At 42.9% G+C, this 23,201-nt stretch overlaps 1 protein-coding gene across 2 annotated transcripts; it reads right to left on the bottom strand.

The window, feature by feature from the left end:
* Nucleotides 1–1,955: 1,955 nt before the first annotated feature.
* Nucleotides 1,956–21,097, bottom strand: cldn19 (claudin 19). 2 transcript variants are annotated; one of them, XM_046311455.1, is made up of 5 exons: nucleotides 20,153–21,097; nucleotides 7,166–7,330; nucleotides 6,466–6,550; nucleotides 6,197–6,343; nucleotides 1,956–3,812 (listed from the first exon to the last, which is right to left on the bottom strand). In XM_046311455.1, the coding sequence occupies exons 1-5, from the start codon at nucleotides 20,373–20,375 to the stop codon at nucleotides 3,776–3,778; spliced, it is 657 nt and encodes a 218-aa protein (XP_046167411.1). In that variant the 5' UTR covers nucleotides 20,376–21,097; the 3' UTR covers nucleotides 1,956–3,775. The 2 variants fall into 2 exon arrangements, with proteins under 2 accessions (XP_046167411.1, XP_046167410.1); XM_046311454.1 differs by having other exon boundaries at nucleotides 1,956–3,209.
* Nucleotides 21,098–23,201: the final 2,104 nt, after the last annotated feature.

The raw sequence follows: 23,201 nt of genomic DNA, 5'->3' as shown, positions 1-23,201 counted from the left end.
TGTCATGTCATAAAGTGTGTGACCTGTTCAGCCTGTTGGTCCTATCAGTGTATCAATGTGTGACTGTATCCCACAGTTCTGCTTGGAATAGGAGGTCTGCTGTGGTGTGGAGACCTTCGCCAGATACAGAGAAGAGGTGTGTAAACTAGCATTGATTATTAAGTTACTGTTAGAACTGTTTTTTTCACAGTATCATTGAGAGGAATCACTGACTCATCTCTCTTTCTCTGTCTACTACAGGTGGTTTATGGGATACCAGGGATAACATATGAGCTGGGCAACTCTTATTGGCTGACTGCTGGGGGTGTGGCCTGCACTCTGACCTCAGCAGTCACCCTGTTGACCACCAGACGTCTGTCCAACAGGAGTGAGGTCATAAGACGGCGCCGGGTTAACACCAATGGTCAACATGTCGAGCAGATAACAATCGACAGGAGCTACACCTAGATGTGTCCATATTAATCATACACCTCAAATTGTGAGTCTGGCCCCTTGTGAGTCATATAAATAGATACACACTGAGTGCACAAAACATTAACTACATTTGCTTTTTCCATGACACAGACTGACCAGGTGAATACAGGTGAAAGCTATGATCCCTTATTGATGTCACTTGTTAAATCCACTTCAATCAGTGTAGATGAAGGGATCAGACAGGTTAAAGAAGGATTTTGAAGCCTTGAGACAATTGAGACACGGATTGTGTACACACATTCACAGGGTGAATGGGCAAGACAAAATATTTATGTACCTTTGAACAAGGTATGGTAGTAAGCCAGGCGCACCGGTTTGTGTCTAGACATACACACAGTCCTCATTTACTGAGACGCTCTTTTACTAAATCTTATGTCAAGTGTTATTGAAGTGTTGTGGTTGCAGGTTCACCTGGCACGTCTAACACTTTTTCTTTTGTGGTGTTGTTATAGGCAAACGGTCAATATCTAAATAATATGTGTGGAATGCTTCATGGTGTATGTGATGTAAACACATATGTCTATTTTCTTGGGGACGAGAATATTGACTGGTTTTCCTCAAGCTGTCCACTCAAGAGGAAGCTTCTCACTGTAACCAGTGCCTGTAATCTGGTTCAGGATTTCAATCAACCTACCAGCATATTTTCAAACACTACAGTGCTTCTACACCTGCAACACAATTGGTGGCTGACTAAATACTTTTTTGCCCCACTGTATCTGGATTCAGTCTCGTGCTGTGGGTTGGTACATGCTGTAACTGTGTCACTCTATTTAGATGGTCTCTTATAGATTGTTTGTTGATCCATAATCCATCCAGAAACTGTCAGATGTAGTGTACAATATGACTCTGTTTACTACCGTACCCTCATCCTTCTTCCCTAATCCCAGAAAAGTCCATCATGTCCTTGAATGTCTTGATAAAGGTCGACTTGACTGAAAGATTGTTACAGAAATTCATTGCAGAGATAAATGTGTGTGGGAGTCATTTTATCATTGATGATAACTGAGAGATGAATATATGTGGTGGTCGTGCTTGTTAACTTTGAGAATGACTCTCAGAGCTACTGAGGCAGAACTGGAATTCCACCGTCTGCAATTACTGAACGACGGGGAGCAGGAAAGGTATTTGGGGTGGAAGAGAAAGTGGGAGAGGTGAAAGAGAGGGAGGTTGAAAAGGAGGGGTAAGGCGGTGTGAAATCATATCTGAACCCCAGGAGGAGGCCTTCGTCTGCCCGTAGACTCCTGACTCATACTACCCTGTGTGTTGTGTGTGTGTGTGTGTGTGTGTGTGTGTGTGTGTGTGTGTGTGTGTGTGTGTGTGTGTGTGTGTGTGTGTGTGTGTGTGTGTGTGTGTGTGTGTGTGTGTGTGTGTGTGTGTGTGTGTGTGTGTGTGTGTGTGTGTGTGTGTGTGTGTGTGTGTGTGTGTGTGAGTGATGGTGGTGGTGATGGTGTATGTGTGCCAAACAAAGCATGAACACAACGTTTTTATGCTCTTACTTTATTCTAAAAGAAACATACATGAGTATACTTCAAAAGAAATCATACTTAAAATAATAATAGTGAATATTAGATGAAGAAGATGCATGGTAGATAAATGTAGGCAACAGAAAAACACGTTTGACCTGATTACATTCAGCAAACTGGCCGTTACTAAGTACAGTACCTGTACAGGAGACAGTGCTTTCAGCACCCGGAGTACAGAATAAGTTGCCATAGTCAATAACAAAACACATCTTCCATCCACACTAAATCATATTGGCACTTAACTAAATCGAATGCATGTATAGTAATATCCTCAATCTGGGCTACTGTACATGTACTTCTTCCAAACCGTCTCACAACTTTTACAAAGCGTGCCATCGCTCTCATCAGATAGGGACATTTAGGAATCTGTCTGTCTGTTGTTTTCTAAGTGGTATACTAGCTACAGTACGGTACATATTCACGTTCAGAGATATAACTACATGCAACAGTTTGTCTGAATGGTACATTTCATGCAAGAGAAAAAGGCGTCCACAGATATGTTTTACCATATGTCCATATAGGATGTGACACTGTGGGATCCGTGTATAACTGTCAAAAACATACACACAAACACACATGTTATAAGGCACTGCAGTAGGGAATATGTAGTAGAAAGGCTGGAGGTGGTGGTATAAACATCTGGGCACTTCTGTATTCTGTTCTATAAACACACCCTGAATGACTTCCTATCCCAGAAACTAAAGACAGACTACAGACAGAAAGAATCATAGATTCAGGTTTACTGGCTTTCAATTATCCAAATAGGAGTTATTTGTCATGTGTGAGCACAAATAACACCTGTGCAGAATACCATTTTATATTGCTTGTGTTCAAAACTGATTCTAAAATACATTGACAAACATTTAACACATGGGCATCTTTAAGAATGATACAGTACTAGCTACCCATTAGGGTTGGTCTGCAGATGTATTCAGTGTATTCTGGATTTATTTTGTTTGCTTTCTGAAAGTGTCTTTTCTATTGAAAGTGTCTTGTCTGCTTATGTTTTCTATTGAGAGTGTCTTGTCTGCTTATGTTTTCTATTGAGAGTGTCTTGTCTGCTTCTATTTTCTTTGAGAGAGTGTCTTGTCTGTTTTTGTTAGACAGTGTCTTGCCTGTTGCCAAAAATCTAACACATCGTGGGGCCAAAGGAGTCGCCCAAACTATAAGTATTCCTCCTTTTTCTCTGGTGGGGAATGTTTAACATTTGGTCTGCAATTTAAAAGAAAAAACATGTTTCAGTAAATGTACATTTGAATACTCAGAGAAGAAAACCAAAATGCACATTTCTACCAACCCAGAAATCACAGGATATTAGTGAAGCAGAAATCAACATAACATAATGACACGACAAGTCTCACGTGTTCAGTTAAAGTCCAGTCAATAAAAGATAAAAGGATATCATGGACTTTCTAGTAAAGGGTTCACAGGTTGAAATACAGTGAAATACTGCCCCTCTAGTCATAAGGGGGGGGGGGGTCTAACCACCTAACCACACTTCTCCTTTAAGAGTCTATATTTACAAACAGGCTCAGGAAGTGGGAAAAGGGAAGAAGCAATCTCTTAAAGGGGTGGCGGACATTGTGTCGACCCTTAATATCAGACACTGATAAGGAGCAGACATTTAGGAATGGGGTTGGAGGGAGGGAGGGAGGGAGGGAGAGCAACAAATACTATAGTGGAGAGACAAAGGTCCAAATTTTGAATCTAGGAAGGAACAGGGAAAGGGGAGACAGTGAGTGGAACTCGGACAGTCCTGGGGGACAGGCAGGGGTTGGTCAGTCAGGGAAACTAGTTTCACTCAACAACTCTGCCCTGAATTAGGGAAGAGAAGAAGACAGGCAGAGAAGAACAGCATTAGACGAGAGAAGACGAGAGGAGAGAGAGACACACATCAAGACCTCACCGATTCACCGTTACAGGAAGCTCTCTGGTATTAGTGGGTGAATGAGTGCTTGATATTGCATGCTAAGTAAGGAAAAATGAGAAGAGATGCTAGCTATCCAGGCTGCCCTAGATGTGAAGAGGTGCATGCTAGTTAGGCTGCGCTAGCTCTGTGATTAGTTACTGAGTGAAGATGGTTGAAGTGTTTTTGAGAGACAAAGGTTGTTGATCCTAAATTAAGGGTTAAGGATGGAGAAATTGGTGGATGCTGATGAATCACAGAGCACAGATAATTTGTAATGCATTTTTTTCTATGGCATGGAATTGATCAGATATTATGTCCAAATATGTTGGGTTTATGATGGCTGGTTTTGCTTTGTTTTTATGTTTGTTTTTATTCTTAATAAAAGCCAATAAAGGGCCATGTTTTATAAACCATAAAGCAGGGTGTTAGACACGTAACCTTTCCAGGTTTCCAACTAGTTGCCGAACCTTTCTCTTACATTGAATAAAGAAACTGGTCGTGTTGAAACCAGAAACGTGTTAATCTGACAGCGAGCAACTCTTGGCTTATTGTTGACATATTCATTTGAGGTTTGGGAGTTGAGGTCTTTAATAGAAACGTTTCTGGAGAATATTGTTGATGGTGGTTCAGCACTTGATTGTTCATTTTGAAAACACTTAAACATATTTAAAATCATTGAAAATAAGAAGAAAGTCATGGATAGTAAGTAAACTAGCAGTTTCAGATCAGTAAGACCTACTTTAGGTACACACAAAGTTACAAAAAACATAAATATTTATTTTCTTTTGGCTTTTAGCTAGTTCAGTCATATTTGTAATTTGGTAATGACTCTTAGAGGACATCTGTTGTTGACAGGCTTGTAATGGTCAACCTCCCCCCTTTCATTTAGCAGAAGTGTAGGAGGTCCTTCAGGCCTATGTACCCTCATTCTGAGTACAATGGAACACTCCATACACAAGGTCTTTACTAAGGAGAGGGGCCAGAGGACCAGAAAACGGGGGGCTTGGAACAGTTCTTATAAAAGTTCAATGGTTCTGTTATCGGAAGCACAATTAACCAACCCTTTTACCCAAATTAATTATGATCAAGAGCGATGAAGAGTCAGAGTTGTGGGTGGTGGATTCAAGCAGAGAAATGCGTGGGTTGAGTTGGGGTTCAGGAGGTCTAGATGGCCTGAGCAGAGGCTCAGTGAGTGACTAAAAGCACAGTATTTAGCATAGAATAGAGTAGTATCAAATAGAATTTCAATGCATGTTTTATTTAAGAGTGTTTGCCTACAGAGCACACAAGGAATAAAACCATGAGTGTAACTGAATCTGACGGGTTTTAGAACAGTCGGTTTGTATAAGAGGTCAGCCAGTAGTCCTTAGCTTATGCAGTCTCTGAGGTATAGAACACATGGATGATGGATATTGGGTAGACTTGCACGGATGTTTTAACAAATGGAACGTGATGTTAAGGCATGCAATGACCGGCATCTCTCTCTCGTTAAAACAACATTTATTTTAGCTCACATATTTGACCCTTTTCTGTATATCTGATTATAACTGATGACATCATAAAATGCTGCTTATCCAAACCGCATCAAAATAGCCCAGAGAAGATTTTCTGTTCTATTCGGAATGTCAGCCCTGTATGATGTCATCAACTATATTCGATTGGAATGTTAAAATGTGTGAGAAGACACAAAGCAACACACACATAGACACAGCTCCAACCAGGAAGTATAGGACATGCTAACCAAACCACGAAATTGTTTTATTTTTCTATGATCGTTTGTCCCACAATTTACCTTCAGGCATTCTGCCATAAAACAATTCCTATGTCTCCTCTACACAGTAATTACTTTTCCAATACTTGATTTAGTTAAGTTTAATGACTTTTAAGCCACATGCCAGATTTGATAAACATAAAACGCTTTAAAAGGATAATTGAGCAAAATGACCATCCTCTCAATGACATGTATTGCAATAAAATGTAAAAGTTTCAGCTGAAGAATATGTTCCATAGAATACATGTCATTATGTAATGTCATTATAAAAGCCACTGAATTCCTAAAAGTTTCTAAAATCCAAAAGGTGGAGACTGTGTGTTGTGTGTGTGTGTGTGTGTGTGTGTGTGTGTGTGTGTGTGTGTGTGTGTGTGTGTGTGTGTGTGTGTGTGTGTGTGTGTGTGTGTGTGTGTGTGTGTGTGTGTGTGTCACATCAGTTAAAGAGAAAAGGGGAGGAGCAAAGTGTGGCCTCTACTCTCTGTTTGGGTGGCTGCTGGGAGGGGGCAGGTTTACACGTACTCCCTGGCTGTGGATGGTTGTGATTGGCGGTAGTACTGCTGCCCTCGCCTCTCCTCATTGGAGCAGGAGCAGCACAGGAAGGATCCACCCAAAACCGTCAAGCTGGCCGCCGCCCATCCCACGAACAGGGCTGACCCAAACTCATACCTGCAGTGTAAATGGTCAAATCTGTCTTTAATATCAATTTACAGTACTATTAGACATGTTATCTATTACTCAAAGACAAACTGAGTGGTAGATACAGTGTGTGACCAGTGTGATAGGGTTACCTGGCATTGACCGGCGTGTTTGGGTTGAAGAAATGATAGGACACCTGAGTGGCGTACCAGGATACGGACACCAGCGTACACAGACCTGCAGAGAGAGGAAGAGAGAAAGAGAGAGGAGGGGGGGAACAACATCACATTATGAATCTAAACAAGAACATACACACACATACACACACACACGCAGTGCAGCAGTAAAAGCACTCTGTGTAATGACTCTGAGGTTGTTATTCTCTCTGTCAGGCTCATGGTTGCCTCTGAGGTCATGGAGCTAATGTGTCCAAAATCACCACTTCCTGTTTACAGCTGGGACCCTTATTACCCAGAAGACCGCTGGTGAGAGTTTCTGATCAGAGGAATGCAAGACATGAGCCCTGAAAGACTGGTTCCACTCAAACAGTAAAAGTGAGAGTAAGATAGTGAACACTTATAAATTATAGAGATAACAAGCTCTTAAGTACAACTCACTGTAGTGCCTGAACCTTTAACTTAGGGAGTGGTACTATTTTCTAATAGCTGATTAATTTGTGAGTGTTGAGGTGGTTAAAAAAACAGCAAGCTACACAGTATAGTGGTCACATGACTAACATTACACAGTGTAAATCAGTGTTATCATGCAGGTGCCCACACTCTTGCTCCAGAGTTCTGTTTGTTTCTTTAATCACATGACAGTCCCATGGTGGTCACCTGATAGTGGTCTCACCTGCGAGTAGAAAGAGGGCTCCTCCAGACACAGCGATGAGCCCCTTGGAGGCGGGGTTATTGTCGCCCACCTTAGTGCACTTCATCCCCACTACACTCACTATCATTCCTATGAAGCCCAGCAGCACGGACACCACCATAAGAGCACGACACGTCTGGATGTGAACTGTGGAGAGGGGGAGGGGTGAAACAAGAGGATGAGAGAAGACAAAAGAATAGATGAAGGCAGAGAGATGGGAGAAGAGGTGAGAGGAGAAACGAAAAGAGGGGAAACATGAGGGGGGTATGAGGAGAGTGAGAGAGCAGGTAGAATATAGAAGGGTGGAGTGGTAGCAGGGAGAGAAACAAGTGTTAAGAGGGTCAAGGGAATGACAGAAAGAGGGGAAGAGAGAGGACAACAGAATGGGTATGTTAGGGCAGTGGTACTCGGCTTCAGATGGCAAGGAGATCAGACAGACTACAGGGTACAAACAGAATATCTACACAGCCTGGTATATTTATGTACACAATCTACATACAGCCTGGTATATATATACATACAGTTGGGAGAACAAGTATTTGATAACCTGCTAAATTGGCAGTGTTTCCTACTTACAAAGCATGTAGAGGCCTGTCATTTTTTATCATAGGTAACTTCAACTGTGAGAGATGGAATCAAAAACAAAAATCCAGAAAATCACATTGTATGATTTTTAAGTAATGAATTTGCATTTTATTACAGTATTTGATATATCAGAAAAGCAGAACTTAATATTTGGTACAGAAACCTTTGTTTGCAATTACAGAAATCATACGTTTCCTGTAGTTCTTGACCAGGTTTGCACACACTGCAGCAGGGATTTTAGCCCACTCCTCCATACAGACCTTCTCCAGATCCTTCAGGTTTCGGGCCTGTCGCTGGGCAATACGGACTTTCAGCTCCCTCCAAAGATTTTCTTTGGGTTCAGGTCTGGAGACTGGCTAGGCCGCTCCAGGACCTTGAGATGCATCTTACGGAGCCACTCCTTAGTTGCCCTGGCTGTGTGTTTCCGGTCGTTGTCATGCTGGAAGACCCAACAACGACCCATTTTCAATGCTCTTACTGAGGGAAGTAGGTTGTTGGCCAAGATCTTGCGATACATGGCCCCATCCATCCTCCCCTCAATACGGTGCAGTCGTCCTGTCCCCTTTGCAGAAAAGCATCCCCAAAGAATGATGTTTCCACCTCCATGCTTCACGGTTCGGATGGTGTTCTTGGGGTTGTACTCATCCTTCTTCTTCCTCCAAAACACTGCGAGTGGAGTTTAGACCAAAAATCTTTATTTTTGTCTCATCAGACCACATGACCTTCTCCCATTCCTCCTCTGGATCATCCATATGGTCATTGGCAAACTTCAGACGGATCTGGACATGCACTGGCTTGAGCAGGGGGACCTTGCATGCGCTGCAGGATTTTAATCCATGACGGCGTAATGTGTTACTAATGGTTTTCTTTGAGACCGTGGTCCCAACTCTCTGCCGTGTAGTTCTGAGCTGATCCCTCACCTTCCTCATGATCATTGATGCCCCATGAAGCGAGATCTTGCATGGAGCCCCAGACCGAGGGTGATTGACCGTCATCTTGAACTTCTTCCATTTTCTAATATTTGTGCCAACAGTTGTTGCCTTCTCACCAAGCTGCTTGCGTATTGTCCTGTAGCCCATCCCAGCCTTGTGCAGGTCTGCAATTTTATCCCTGATGTCCTTACACAGCTCTCTGGTCTTGGCCATTGTGGAGAGGTTGGCGTCAGTTTGATTGAGTGTGTGGACAGGTGTCTTTTATACAGGTAATGAGTTCAAACAGGTGCAGTTAATACAGATAATGAGTGGTGAACAGGACGGCTTCTTAAAGAAAAAATAACAGGTCTGTGAGAGATGGAATTCTTACTGGTTGGTAGGTAATTAAATACTTATGTCATGCAGTAAAATGCAAATGAATTCATTAAAAATCATACAATGTGATTTTCTGGATTTTTGTTTTAGATTCCGTCTCTCACAGTTGAAGTGTACCTATGATTTTTTTTTAAACCTCTACATGCTTTGTAAGTAGGAAAACCTGCAAAATCAACAGTGTATCAAATACTTGTTCTCCCCACTGTATATATATATATATATATATATATATATATATATATATATATATATATATATATATATATATACAGTGCCTTGCGAAAGGTATTCGGCCCCCTTGAACTTTGCGACCTTTTGCCACATTTCAGGCTTCAAACATAAAGATATAAAACCATATTTTTTGTGAAGAATCAACAACAAGTGGGACACAATCATGAAGTGGAACGACATTTATTGGATATTTCAAACTTTTTTAACAAATCAAAAACTTAAAAATTGGGCTTGGTAAGAAACTATAGTTTTGGCAAGTCGATTACGACATCTACTTTGTGCATAACACAAGTAATTTTTCCAAAAGTTGTTTACAGACAGATTATTTCACTTATAATTCACCGTATCACAGTGGGTCAGAAATGTACAAACAGTTGACTGTGCCTTTAAACAGCTTGGAAAATTCCAGAAAATTATGTCATGGCTTAAGAAGCTTCTGATAGGCTAATTGACATAATTCTAGTCAATTGGAGGTGTACCTGTGGATGTATTTCAAGGCCTATCCTTCAAACTCACTGCTGCTTTACTTGACATAATGAGAAAATCTAAAGAAATCAGCCAAGACTTCAGAAAAACAATTGTTGACCTCCACAAGTCTGGTTCATCCTTGGGAGTCATTTCCAAATGCCGGAAGGTACCACGTTCATCTGTACAAACCAATAGTACGCAAGTATAAACACCATGGGACCAATCAGCCGTCATACCGCTCAGGAAGGAGACACGTTCTGTCTCCTAGAGATTAACGTACTTTGGTGCGAAAAGTGCAAATCAATCCCAGAACAATAGCAAAGGACCTTGTGAAGATGCTGGAGGAAACAGGTACAAAAGTATCTATAGCCACAGTAAAAGGAGTCCTATATCGACATAACCTGAATGGCCGCTCAGCAAGGAAGGAGCCACTGCTCCAAAACCGCCACTAAAAAGCCAGACTACGGTTTGCAACTGCACATGTGGACAAAGATCGTACTTTTTGGAGAAATGTCCTCTGGTCAAATGAAACAAAAATAAAACTGTTTGGCCCTAATGACCATTGTTATGTTTAGAGGGAAAATGGGATGCTTGCAAGCCGAAGAACACCATCCCAAATGTGAAGCACGGGGGTGGCAACATCATGTTGTGGGGGTGCTTTGCTGCGAGAGGGACTGGTGTACTTCACAAAATAAATGGCATCATGAGGTACGAAAATTATATGGATATATTGAAGCAACATCTCAAGACATCTGTCAGGAAGTTAAAGTTATATATAAAATATCTACACAGCCTGGTATATATATTTAAAATATCTACACAGCCTGGTACATACATATAAAATATCTACACAGCCTGGTACATACATATAAAATATCTACATAGCCTGGTATACAAAATATCTACACAGCCTGGTATACACATATAAAATATCTACACAGCCTGGTATATAAAATATCTACACAGCCTGGTATACACATATAAAATATCTACACAGCCTGGTATATATATGTCTAGATTTCTCATGGGTTAAATTGGGGCAGAACAGGAGTGGAACTGTCACACCCTGACCTTAGAGACTTTTTATTTCTCTATTTGGTTAGGTCTGGGTGTGATTTGGGTGGGCATTCTAGTTTTCTATTTCTTTGTTGGCCAGGTAGGGTTCTCAATCAGAGGCAGCTGTCTATCGTTGTCTCTGATTGGGAGTCATACTTAGGCAGCCTGTTTTCCACCCTAGTTTGTGGGATCGTGTTTTATTCACAGCAGCTGTCTAGCCCTGCAGAACGTTACGGTCGTATATATTTTGCTGCGCTTTGGTCTCACTGATTCAACAACGGACGTAACAGGAACAGATTTCTGTGCAAAACATCACTGGAAAAGCAACCAATCAAAACACAACCACCACATTGTAAATCAATATGAAATCAGAAGTCAACTTGTTAAGAAAACGTTTTAACACAAAACTGGAGACAAAAATTAGACACATTATCCTCCTCTCTTCGTTCTCCCTCACTCATACTATCTGCCTCTTTCTCTCTCATCTCCTTATTGTTTTCGGTCTTTCTCTCTATCTTCTCTTTAAGAACTGATTTTGTTTCCCACTTCCATGGTACACAGTGGGATAATAACATCAGTCTTAGACTTAACTGTCCCACTCAATCATTCAAAATCAAACCACAGGGGTTTCACCGCTCAGTTTTCCATGGATAACACACACATAACTCAGTAGGCGGGACATTTTACATATTTACTCATTCACACACACGCACACACACAAATACATAAACATACGGATACATGCTGTGGGAGGAAACGACGTGCACACAGACACATACATACTAATTTTCTGTCACACACACACACACACACTGTAGGAGGGCCCGTGTTACATGTTTCACACAGTGGGATTAGTGTGGCTTTGTCACAAAGCGGGATTGTTTTCACAGGGCTGTCGCCACGGTGATCAGACACTGCGGCCTGCAACACACACTCACACAGCAGCCCTGACAACAGAGACTCCACTAACAGAATGTGGAAAAAAACACCAGTTCAACACTAACACTGCGTTAATGCACTCACCAAGACCTTACAAACTGCAGACAAGACACCAAATTCACAGCTCAATGTTAGATCAACACGAGCATTAACCATGAACACAGCAACACATATCTGCATCATACATTACACATTTCTACAGTGTTGCAAACAAATGAAACTACAACAATATATAAAGATTCATTTGCCACTAGTAGAGCCCTTTCAATCCCTGAACATCACCCCTAACAACACACAAGACAGCAGACTGTAAAACCACAGCTACTGCCAAGAACTGACAGTGCAAAACTACAATTATTTACATTTGAGTCGTTCAGCAGACACTCTTATCCAGAGCGACTTACAGTAAGTAGCAAGTGCGTATATTTTCATGCTTTCTTCGTAATGGTCCCCAATGGGAATTTGACCCACAACCCTGGTCTACCAACTGAGCTACACTGGATTATAATCTCTCAGCAGATCAAATTACTATAGAATAGAATAGAATAGAATAGAATAGAATAGAATAGGAGAACTACATAGTAAAATTGAATACTGACACTGACAGTGTGAGAAAATATATCTAAAATACAACTGAGAACAATAGCCTGTCCAACAAACTTAAGTCATAATTTACATTGATGGGAAAACACACTCACACATTTAGCAATGAATCACATTTTAGAACCTAATCTGAAAGGGCTAGTGATGGGCAGATGGCCTTTGAACTTAGATTTATGTGTGGCAGGATCTACTTCAAGTAGAATTTTAATGGTTTATGAGAGAAAGAGGTTTTATTTTCTCTTTCTCCATTCTCTCTTTCATCCAGTGTGTGGGGAGTTTGGGCTGGCCGTACAAGGCACCACTCTGATCAACGGACTAATAGAGGAGTCAAGGACGTGTGTGTGTTCCTCCCACTATACTCTACCCTGTGTCAATGCTGGTAGGCACAAGCTGTATGTGTGTGTGTGTGTGTGTGTGTGTGTGTGTGTGTGTGTGTGTGTGTGTGTGTGTGTGTGTGTGTGTGTGTGTGTGTGTGTGTGTGGATATGGACGATGGAAATTGTCCTTTGTGGGATGACGTGGGACTTCATACGTAACAATGGTTTGCCCACTCCATTAAAACAGAAAAACATTCAAACAACTACCTTCATTCTATTAATGTAAATGTCAGTGTGACACAAGCTTTGTGGAATAGTGTAGAATAAGCTTAGGGGCACTGATATATGGATGATGATTGTCATGTGAGCCTTCAGCCTTAGAAGCATATTTGAGGGCCATAGCAGCACTCCTGTCCAGTAGGAGGGGAACAAAACACAACCTAAATAGCTATAGACAGAGAGAGAGAGAGAGAGAGAGAGAGAGAGAGAGAGAGAGAGAGAGAGATACTAGAGAGAGAGACAGCGAACTACTGGAAAGAGACAGAGAGAGATACTGGATAGAGAGACAGCAAACTACTGGAAAGAGACAGAGAGAGATACTGGATAGAGAGACAGCAAACTACTGTAGCGAGAGAGAGAGAGAGAGAGAGAGAGAGAGAGAGAGAGAGAGAGAGAGAGATACTAGAGAGAGAGACAGCAAACTACTAGAAAGAGACAGAGAGAGATACTGAATAGAGAGACGGTGAACTACTGGAGAGAGAGAGAGAGAGAGAGAGAAAGAGAGAGAGAGATACTAGAGAGAGAGACAGCAAACTACTGGAGCGAGAGAGAGAGAGAGATGCTGGAGAGAGATAGAGACAACATTGCTTATGTGCTTATTGTTATTGTTCAATGTATGGTTATTTTTACCCTTGGTTATTGTTGTTACTGTTGTCCCATTGACCATTTTGATTCTTATTATTTTCAAATTGTAAATATCAAAAGTGATCTTTGGCAATATGTACATTGTTACGTCATGCCAATAAAGCAAATTGAATTGAATTAAAATTGAGAGAGAGAGAGAGAGAGAGAGAGAGAGAGAGAGAGAGAGAGAGAGAGAGAGAGAGAGAGAGAGAGAGAGAGAGAGAGAGAGAGAGAGAGAGAGAGAGAGAGAGAGAGAGAGGGGTACAGGAGAGAGAGACAGCCAACTACTGGAGAGAGAGAGATACTGGATAGAGAGACAGCCAACTACTGGAGAGAGAGAGATACTGGATAGAGAGACAGCTAACTACTGGAGAGAGAGAGAGAGAGAGAGAGAGAGAGAGAGAGAGAGAGAGAGAGAGAGAGAGAGAGAGATACTGGAGTGAGAGAGAGAGAGAGAGAGAGAGAGAGAGAGAGAGAGAGAGAGAGAGAGAGAGAGAGAGAGAGAGAGAGAGAGAGAGAGAGAGAGAGAGAGATACTGGAGAGAGAGAGAGAGAGAGAGAGAGAGAGAGAGAGAGAGAGAGAGAGAGAGAGAGAGAGAGAGAGAGAGAGAGAGAGAGAGAGAGAGATACTGAGAGAGAGAGAGAGAGAGAGAGAGAGAGAGAGAAACTACTGAGAGAGAGAGAGAGAGAGGGGAATACTGGAGAGAGAGAGAGAGAGAGAGAGAGAGAGAGAGAGAGAGAGAGAGAGAGAGAGAGAGAGAGAGAGAGAGAGAGAGAGAGAGAGAGAGAGAGAGAGAGAGAGAGAGAGAGAGAGAGAGAGAGAGAGAGAGAGAGAGAGAACTACTGGAGAGAGAGGAACAGCAAACTACTAGAGAGAGAGAGAAAGAGAGAGAGGGGGGAATACTGGATAGAAAGACAGCAAACTACTGGAGTGAGAGAGAGAGAGAGAGAAGAGAGAAAGAGAGAGAGGGGGGAATACTGGATAGAAAGACAGCAAACTACTGGAGTGAGAGAGAGAGAGAGAGAGAGAGAGAGAGAGAGAGAGAGAGAGAGAGAGAGAGAGAGAGAGAGAGAGAGAGCAAACTACTGGAGAGAGAGGAACAGCAAACTACTAGAGAGAGAGCGAGAGAGAGAGGGGGATACTAGATAGAAAGACAGCAGAGTGAGTGAGTGAGTGAGTGAGTGAGTGAGTGAGTGAGTGAGTGAGTGAGTGAGTGAGTGAGTGAGTGAGTGAGTGAGTGAGTGAGTGAGTGAGTGAGTGAGTGAGAGATACTGGATAGAGAGACAGACAACTACTGGAGAGAGAGAGAGATACTGGAGAGAGAGAGAGATACTGAGAGAGAGAGAGATACTGATAGAGAGACAGCTAACTACTGGAGAGATAGAGAGAGATACTGGAGAGAGAGAGAGAGAGAGAGAGAGAGAGAGAGAGAGAGAGAGAGAGAGAGAGAGAGAGAGAGAGAGAGAGAGAGAGAGAGAGAGAGAGCGAACTACTGGAGAGAGAGAGAACTACTGGAGAGAGAGAGAGGACAGCAAACTACTAGAGAGAGAATGAGAGAGAGAGAGAGAGAGAGAGAGGGGGGGGGGGTACTGGATAGAAAGACAGCAAACTACTGGAGTGAGTGAGTGAGTGAGTGAGTGAGTGAGTGAGTGAGTGAGTGAGTGAGTGAGAGAGAGAGAGAGAGAGAGAGAGAGAGAGAGAGAGAGAGAGAGAGAGAGAGAGAGAGAGAGAGAGAGAGAGAGAGAGAGAGAGAGAGAGAGAGAGAGAGAGAGAGAGAGAGAGAGAGGGAGGGAGGGTGGGTAGGAGAGGGAGATGAACAATGTGTGCACGTACATAGCTGCTACTATCTCTACTGATGACCTCACAATAGCCAGCAGGATAACAGGGGATGAGAGCATGGTGTGATGGGAGGGGGGACATCAGACCATCCATCATCTCATCAGTCTGTGTGGGCTGGTGGTAAGATATTCATTCCACTGTAATATCCAGAGCTGTATAGAGTTCAAACTATCCCTCCATGTTGCCACCAAACATTCTTTGATAGTTCAGATGTTTACCTAGAAAATACTGTAAATATCGTTGGTGTCAGTATTGATGTCATTGTGCCAATATGGAGTCTCCTGCCCAGGTTATTCTAAATTCTAAATCGACCACACTATAGTCTGTGTATTCATTAGACTGTGGGAGAGAGTGCTCTACGACTTGGACAGTATTCAACACTAAGCTGTCAAGAAAAGAGAACCCTCTTTGATGTTCACCTCAAAAGGATACCCTGGTCCTGAAACCTGGCAAAAACAGTTGCACTCATCTAACAGTAGTACAGTAACCTAGTTGTACAGTGCTTCATCTTCCCCAGAGCCAGATAGAGAGAGTTTGGGCATTTTGCCACAACTTTGGAAGTATGCTTGGGGTCATTGTCCATTTGGAAGACCCATTTGCGACCAAGCTTTAACTTCCTGACTGATGTCTTGAGATTTGCTTCAATTTATCCACCTAATTTTCCTACCTCATGATGCCATCTATTTTGTGAAGTGCACCAGTCCCTCCTGCAGCAAAGCACCCCCACAACATGATGCTACCACCCCCGTGCTTCACGGTTGGGATGGTGTTCTTCAGCTTGTTCGCCTCCCCCTTTTTCCTCCAAACACAACGATGGTCATTAGGGCCAAACAGTTTTATTTTTGTTTCATCAAACCAGAGGACATTTTTCCAAAAAGTACAATCTTTGTCTCCATGTGCAGTTGCAAACCATAGTCTGGCTTTTTAATGGCGGTTTTGGAGCAGTGACTTCTTCCTTGCTGAGTAGCCTTTCAGGTTATGTCGATTTAGGACTCATTTTATTGTGGATAAAGATACTTTTGTACCTGTTTCCTCCAGCACCTTCACAATGTCCTTTACTGTTGTTCTGGGATTGATTTGCACTTTTCGCACCAAAGTACGCTCATTTCTAGGAGACAGAACGCATCTCCTTCATGAGCGGTATGGCGGCTGCGAGGTCCCATGGTGTTTATACTTGCGTACTTTTGTTTGTACAGATGAACGTGGTACCTTCAGGCGTTTGGAAATTGCTCCCAAGGATGAACCAGACTTGTGGAGGTCTTTTCTGAGGTCTTGGCTGATTTCTTTAGATTTTCCCATGATGTCAAGCAAAGAGGCACTGAATTTGAAGGTAGGCCTTGAAATACATCCACAGGTACACCTCCAATTGACTCTTATTATGTAATTTAGCCCATCAGAAGCTTCTAAAGCCGTGGCATAATTTTCTGGAATTTTCCAAGCTGTTTAAAGGCACAGTCAACTTATTGTATGTAATCTGCCAACCCACTGGAATTGTGATACAGTGAATTATAAGTGAAATAATCTGTCTGTAAACAATTGTTGGGAAAAAGACTTGTGTTGTGCACAAAGTAGATGTCCTAACCGACTTGCCAAAACTATAGTTTGTTAACAAGAAATTTGTGGAGTGGTTGAAAAACGAGTTTTAATGACTCCAACCTAAGTGTATGTAAACTTCCGACTTCAACTGTATATTGTTTAATGACCCTGTTGTGTCCTGTATAGCACCAGTGCTTGTGTGGTATTGTACACTGCCTAGTGCAGTACAGAGGTTTCATTCACTGCAGAGCCCAGAGAACTGAGAGCTTCGATGGTTTGTGCCCAATACCAGGCAGTATCTGCCTCTGAGACTCTGAGACAGCAACAAGTAGAAGAACTGTTCATTCAGCACCACTGTTCAGACTATAGTGAAACAAAGCAGGATAAGACAGTATAAAAAACCTCAAGATACCTCCGGAATTGTTCTGTCTGTACAGGGAGTAGTATCCTGATTTATATCCTTCTAGTGTGCAGATCTTGACATAAGTCTCTCCGAACAGTTTCTCACAGCTTCGATATGTTTACATTGTCACAGGTTTTGAAAATGAATTGCCTTTTTAAGGGCAATGAATCAGAATCTGAAAAAAGTCCATCATTCCCACTGCAGTGCTTTGGTACACTCCACCACTGCAACAACACAGTCTGGTGAACAATTAGTCCTCATCACATGTTCCTCATGCTGTGTAGTGAAGGAGACGGGTTCATTTAGCACAATATGAAAAGCACCTGCAGGAACTGCCTAACACACACACACACACACACACACACACACACACACACACACACACACACACACACACACACACACACACACACACACACACACACACACACACATACACACACAGACACACACACACACACACACACACACACACACACACACACACCAGTACACATGCTTGAGTACACACACTTTGCATCCAAGACCAGTACTGAGTCTGAAATACCATAACAGGAAGAGATGTTGGTAAGACCATGAGTTCACTCAACAGTGGAAAAGAGTGAGTACGTGCCAAATGGTTCAGTTCAGTGATTTAATCTCTTAGCCCGGCACAGCCAGAAGAGGACTGGCCACCCCTCATAGCCTGGTTCCTCTCTACCCGGCACAGCCAGAAGAGGACTGGCCACCCCTCATAGCCTGGTTCCTCTCTACCCGGCACAGCCAGAAGAGGACTGGCCACCCCTCATAGCCTGGTTCCTCTCTACCCGGCACAGCCAGAAGAGGACTGGCCATCCCTTATAGCCTGGTTCCTCTCTACCCGGCACAGCCAGAAGAGGACTGGCCACCCCTCATAGCCTGGTTCCTCTCTACCCGGCACAGCCAGAAGAGGACTGGTCATCCCTCATAGCCTGGTTCCTCTCTACCCGGCACAGCCAGAAGAGGACTGGCCACCCCTCATAGCCTGGTTCCTCTCTACCCGGCACAGCCAGAAGAGGACTGGCCACCCCTTATAGCCTGGTTCCTCTCTACCCGGCACAGCCAGAAGAGGACCGGCCACCCCTCATAGCCTGGTTCCTCTATACCCGGCACAGCCAGAAGTGGACTGGCCACCCCTCATAGCCTAGTTCTTTTCTAGGTTTCTGCCTAGGTTCTGGCCTTTCTAGGGAGTTTTTCCTAGCCACAGTGCTTTTACACCTGCATTGCTTGCTGTTTTGGGTTTTATGCTGGGTTTCTGTACAGCACTTTGTGACATCAGCTGATGTAAGAAGGGCTGAAAAAATGTATTTGATTGATTGAAATTTGATTGGTTACCTGACCTACACTCAACAACATGCCTTGCTTGACTAGACAGCAACAAGTAGCAGAAGCCATGCTAGTATTACGCGAGGTAAACTTTTCAAAAGTTGGTACCAAAGTGTGTTATGCTGTTTGCTCTCACTCGCTCGTTTTCCACTCACACAAACACACACACAGGGTGTGTTAGGGCCGGACAGGAACAATGCGTGTGTGTGGGGAAGACAGAGCACATTCTAAGAATATCTCTGATGTTTGGCTCAACACTGGGCTTTTCTTCTCCAAACAACCGCTATTCATCACAGGGACAATACTCTGTTTTTATCACTCCGATGAGCAAAGGAGACCAAGCTCGAGCTCACCCCTCGCAGAAAATGTTTTGATATAATGAATTGCACAGTGGCCAAACGTTAGCCTGATGTGTTGTTTTGGGGCGGTGTGGGTCACAGGGAGTAACATGCGTATCCGTGTCTCTTAATAAAACTAAAACAAAAACAGAAAACTCCAAAGGGTGTCGACCATTCTGATTTACAGACAAATGATTTGACCAAGTCCTCCCCCTGTAGCTTTTCATTACCCTAATGGGGTAATCAGTGGAGAGAATAGACGGGTGAATTTATGTCATCTGCCTGCCATTAATTATGAGTCAGTAGGTCTATGCTAAACAGATTGGAGATGCCAGGAACCTCATATTCAGGGCTAATTTATGCCTGAACCCCACATTCCTCTCTCCCTCTCTCTCTCCCACTCTCTCTTTCTTTCTCTCTCCCTCTCTCTCTCTGTCTTTCTCTCCCTCTACCTCTTTCTCTCTTTCTCACCCCTCCCTCCCTCCCGCCCTCCCTACCTCCCTCCCTCCCTCTCCTAATTAAACATGCCAACAGCAGCACTTTTTATCTGATATATTTATGTCTGAACTGTGTTCCAGACAGTTGGATTAGTTAGATTGTTTTATGAATTGTTTATGTATTCAGTTGCTGAATCAAATAGGCAAATTGATCATTTGATCATGATGTTTCTTCAAACACTTCCCTCTATAAATCAACCCAGTTAATTTCCCGTGTTGGGAATCGGGTAAACAGATCTGTTGTGAGTGAATAAGGCATCTCATAATGACCAACTCCAGATACACAACTGTCCATAACAGGATCTCTCTCTCTCTCTCTATATATATATATATATATTTATTTATATATTTATATATATATATATAGAGAGAGAGAGAGAGAGAGAGAGAGAGAGAGAGAGAGAGAGAGAGAGAGAGAGAGAGAGAGAGAGAGAGAGAGAGAGAGAGAGAGAGAGAGAGAGAGAGAGAGAGAGAGAGAGAGAGAGAGAGAGAGCGGATTTGTTCAAGATGCAATGCTGGGGCAGGGAAAGAGAGAGAGAAATATAGAAAGACAGATAATGACAGGTCACAAGTATAGGAGTGATGGTTATGATGTCCTACTCACCGTCCAGTGACAGCATGGAGTCAAACACCTTGCACTGCACCTGTCCTGTACTCTGGGAGGCACAGCTCATCCACAGGCCCTCATAGAGCCCCACCGCCGTGATGATGGCGTCGCCTGCGTACGAAGACTGCTTCCACTGGGGCAGAGCCGTGGTGGAGATGATGCCTATCCAACCACCCAATGCCAGGAAGTAACCCAGTAACTGGAATCCTGAGTTTGCCATCCTGTCTTTATGTCTATCTGTTATCGACTGTCTCTAGCTTTGTTTTTCTCTCTTACTCTCTGGTTCCTTCTTGTTCTTTCTTTCTAAATGTATAGCTTTCTTTCCTTTTTATTTATCTGTCCTCTTTCTGTCCTCCTTTTCTTTTGCTACTATTTTGTCCTCTTCAGAACACCTGAAGCAGTCTCGCTTCCACACACAGGTAATACTGTTGGCAGAGTGAAACACAGAACTCCCCCAAACTGTTTCTCAGAGCTCCCGTTGTCTCTCAGAGCCACAGAACCAAAAGTCAAACACCCCTTTACAGACAACCCAGATTTCAGCACTACCCCAGGCACTCTCTCAGTGGTCTCTTTCGTTTCTCTTTCTTCCTCTGGTCTCCTTTCTGGTCACTGTCCGCTCTCTCTGAGCATCTCCTTCTCTCTGCTCTCTCTCACACATCTGGCGTTCTCCTCTCTCTCTCTTTTGCGCTCTCTATCTGTCTCGCGCTCTCTCTCACTCTCTCTCTCTGTTTATTTCTCTTTCTCCTGTTGGAAGTGTGTTTGTCCGGGTCTGGAGGTTGACCAGACTGCTCTTTCCTGGTTGTCTGGGGTGATCAGGTCGTCAGGCTCGGTCACTATGCTCACTAGGCTTCCTCAGATACGGCATGGTTTCACCCTGACTCTCTATCTCTCTCTTTCTTTCATCAACACTCTTTCCATCTGCTCCGCACTTCGAGGGCTGAACAAGGGTTTAGAGAAAAAAAATAGAAAAAGTTTATGTACACAAAAATCCCCTAACAGGCTGGGCACAGAGGGGTCAAGAGCTGAGCTCTGATTGGCCCTTCAGTGTTCTAGGAACGCCCAATGGGAAGGGGAGAGGAGAGGGGGCAGGATGGGGATAAGGGGGGTCTAGGGAAAGCGAGCGAGCATGAGAGAGAGAGAGAGAGAGAGAGAGAGAGAGAGAGAGAGAGAGAGAGAGAGAGAGAGAGAGAGAGAGAGAGAGAGAGAGAGAGAGAGAGAGAGAGAGAGAGAGAGAGAGAGAGAGAGAGATTATACTGAGTGGAGTTCAGAGGTAAAGCAAAACCACACAACACAAAACTCTCTTTCCAAGCAAGAAGACCTCCCATAGCAGTCAAACCCAAAGCATCACAACTTTTACCAATGCCTGTAGACTTTCTATGTTCTCAACTTCCATTACACAATATCATTTATATTAAGAAAAGTCTATAATGATATATTTATTTTTTTACATTTTTTTACCTTTATTTAACTAGGCATGTTAGTTAAGAACAAATTCTTATTTTCAATGACGGCCTAGGAACAGTGGGTTAACTGCCTTGTTCAGGGGCAGAACGACAGATTTTTACCTTGTCAGCACAGGGATTCAATCTTGCATCCTTTCGATTACAAGTCCAACGCTCTAACTGCCACTCCTATGACTAGGAGCAATTGAAAGTACACATTTCTGAAAGTTGTCTTTGCATTCTGTAGTGTGTTGTTTCGTCTGTTGTTAGTTGTTGTCTGATCTACCAGATGTTAGATGATGTGCTGTCTGGTCTACCAGATATTAGATGTTGTCTGATCTACCAGATGTTAGATGTTGTCTGGTCTATCAGATATTAGATGTTGTCTGGTCTACCAGATGTTAGAAGTTGTCTGGTTTACCAGATGTTAGATCTTGTCTGGTCTACCAGATGTTAGATGATGTGTTGTCTGGTCTACCAGATGTTAGATGTTGTCTGGTCTACCAGATGTTAGATGTTGTCTGGTCTACCAGATGTTAGATGTTGTCTGGTCTACCAGATGTTAGATCTTGTCTGGTCTACCAGATGTTAGATCTTGTCTGGTCTACCAGATGTTAGATGTTGTCTGGTCTACCAGATGTTAGATCTTGTCTGGTCTACCAGATGTTAGATCTTGTCTGGTCTACCAGATGTTAGATGTTGTCTGGTCTACCAGATGTTAGATCTTGTCTGGTCTACCAGATGTTAGATGTTGTCTGGTCTACCAGATGTTAGATGTTGTCTGGTCTACCAGATGTTAGATGATGTCTGTGTCAAACCCTGTAAATGGTTGAACCCTGTCTGAGCATCGGCACCATAAGCTGACAAATACTCATAAAAGTCAGCATTAAACCGACGAGAGTGTGAAAAGGACATGTCACAACCAGACAACCACTTTGGAAATTATGGTCTGGCCCAGAAAAGGTCTTCCCATCCCCATGGAAACCTGTACAATTGAGTCTCTGGAGTGAGAGAGGGTGGGGCAGAGGGGCAGAAGAGTGCTACAAGCATTTCGCAACACCCGCAATAACATCTGCTAAATGTGTATGCAACCAATCAAATTTGATTTGATTTGTGTAGGAGAGGGGTCTTATACTATAAGAGACTGAAACAGTAAGAGAGATTAGATAGATAGATAGATAGATAGATAGATAGATAGATAGATAGATAGATAGATAGATAGATAGATAGATAGATAGATAGATAGATAGATAGATAGATAGATAGATAGATAGATAGATAGATAGATAGATAGATAGATAGATAGATAGATAGATAGATAGATAGAAACCAAGTCCATCCCTGTGTGTCTAACTCCCTATGTCAGTACAGAGATTTCCCTTGATAATTGTGTTATTCACTTCAACATAGTTTAATTGAATCCAATGTACCCTGTGCAGGGGTACAGGTTACTCAAGGTCATTTGTACATGTAGGTAGGGGTAAAGTGACTATACATAGATGATAAACAGCAAGTGCAGCAGTGTCAAATCAAGGGTGGGGTCAATGTAAATAGTCCGGGTGGCCAGTTGATTAATTGTTCAGCCGTCTTATGGCTTGGGGGTA

The sequence above is a fragment of the Oncorhynchus gorbuscha genome, linkage group LG18, assembly GCF_021184085.1.
Source record: "Oncorhynchus gorbuscha isolate QuinsamMale2020 ecotype Even-year linkage group LG18, OgorEven_v1.0, whole genome shotgun sequence".
Lineage (NCBI taxonomy): Eukaryota > Metazoa > Chordata > Actinopteri > Salmoniformes > Salmonidae > Oncorhynchus > Oncorhynchus gorbuscha.
The sequence above is the reverse complement of the archived record's forward strand: the minus strand, read 5'-3'. Positions and strand labels throughout refer to the sequence as shown.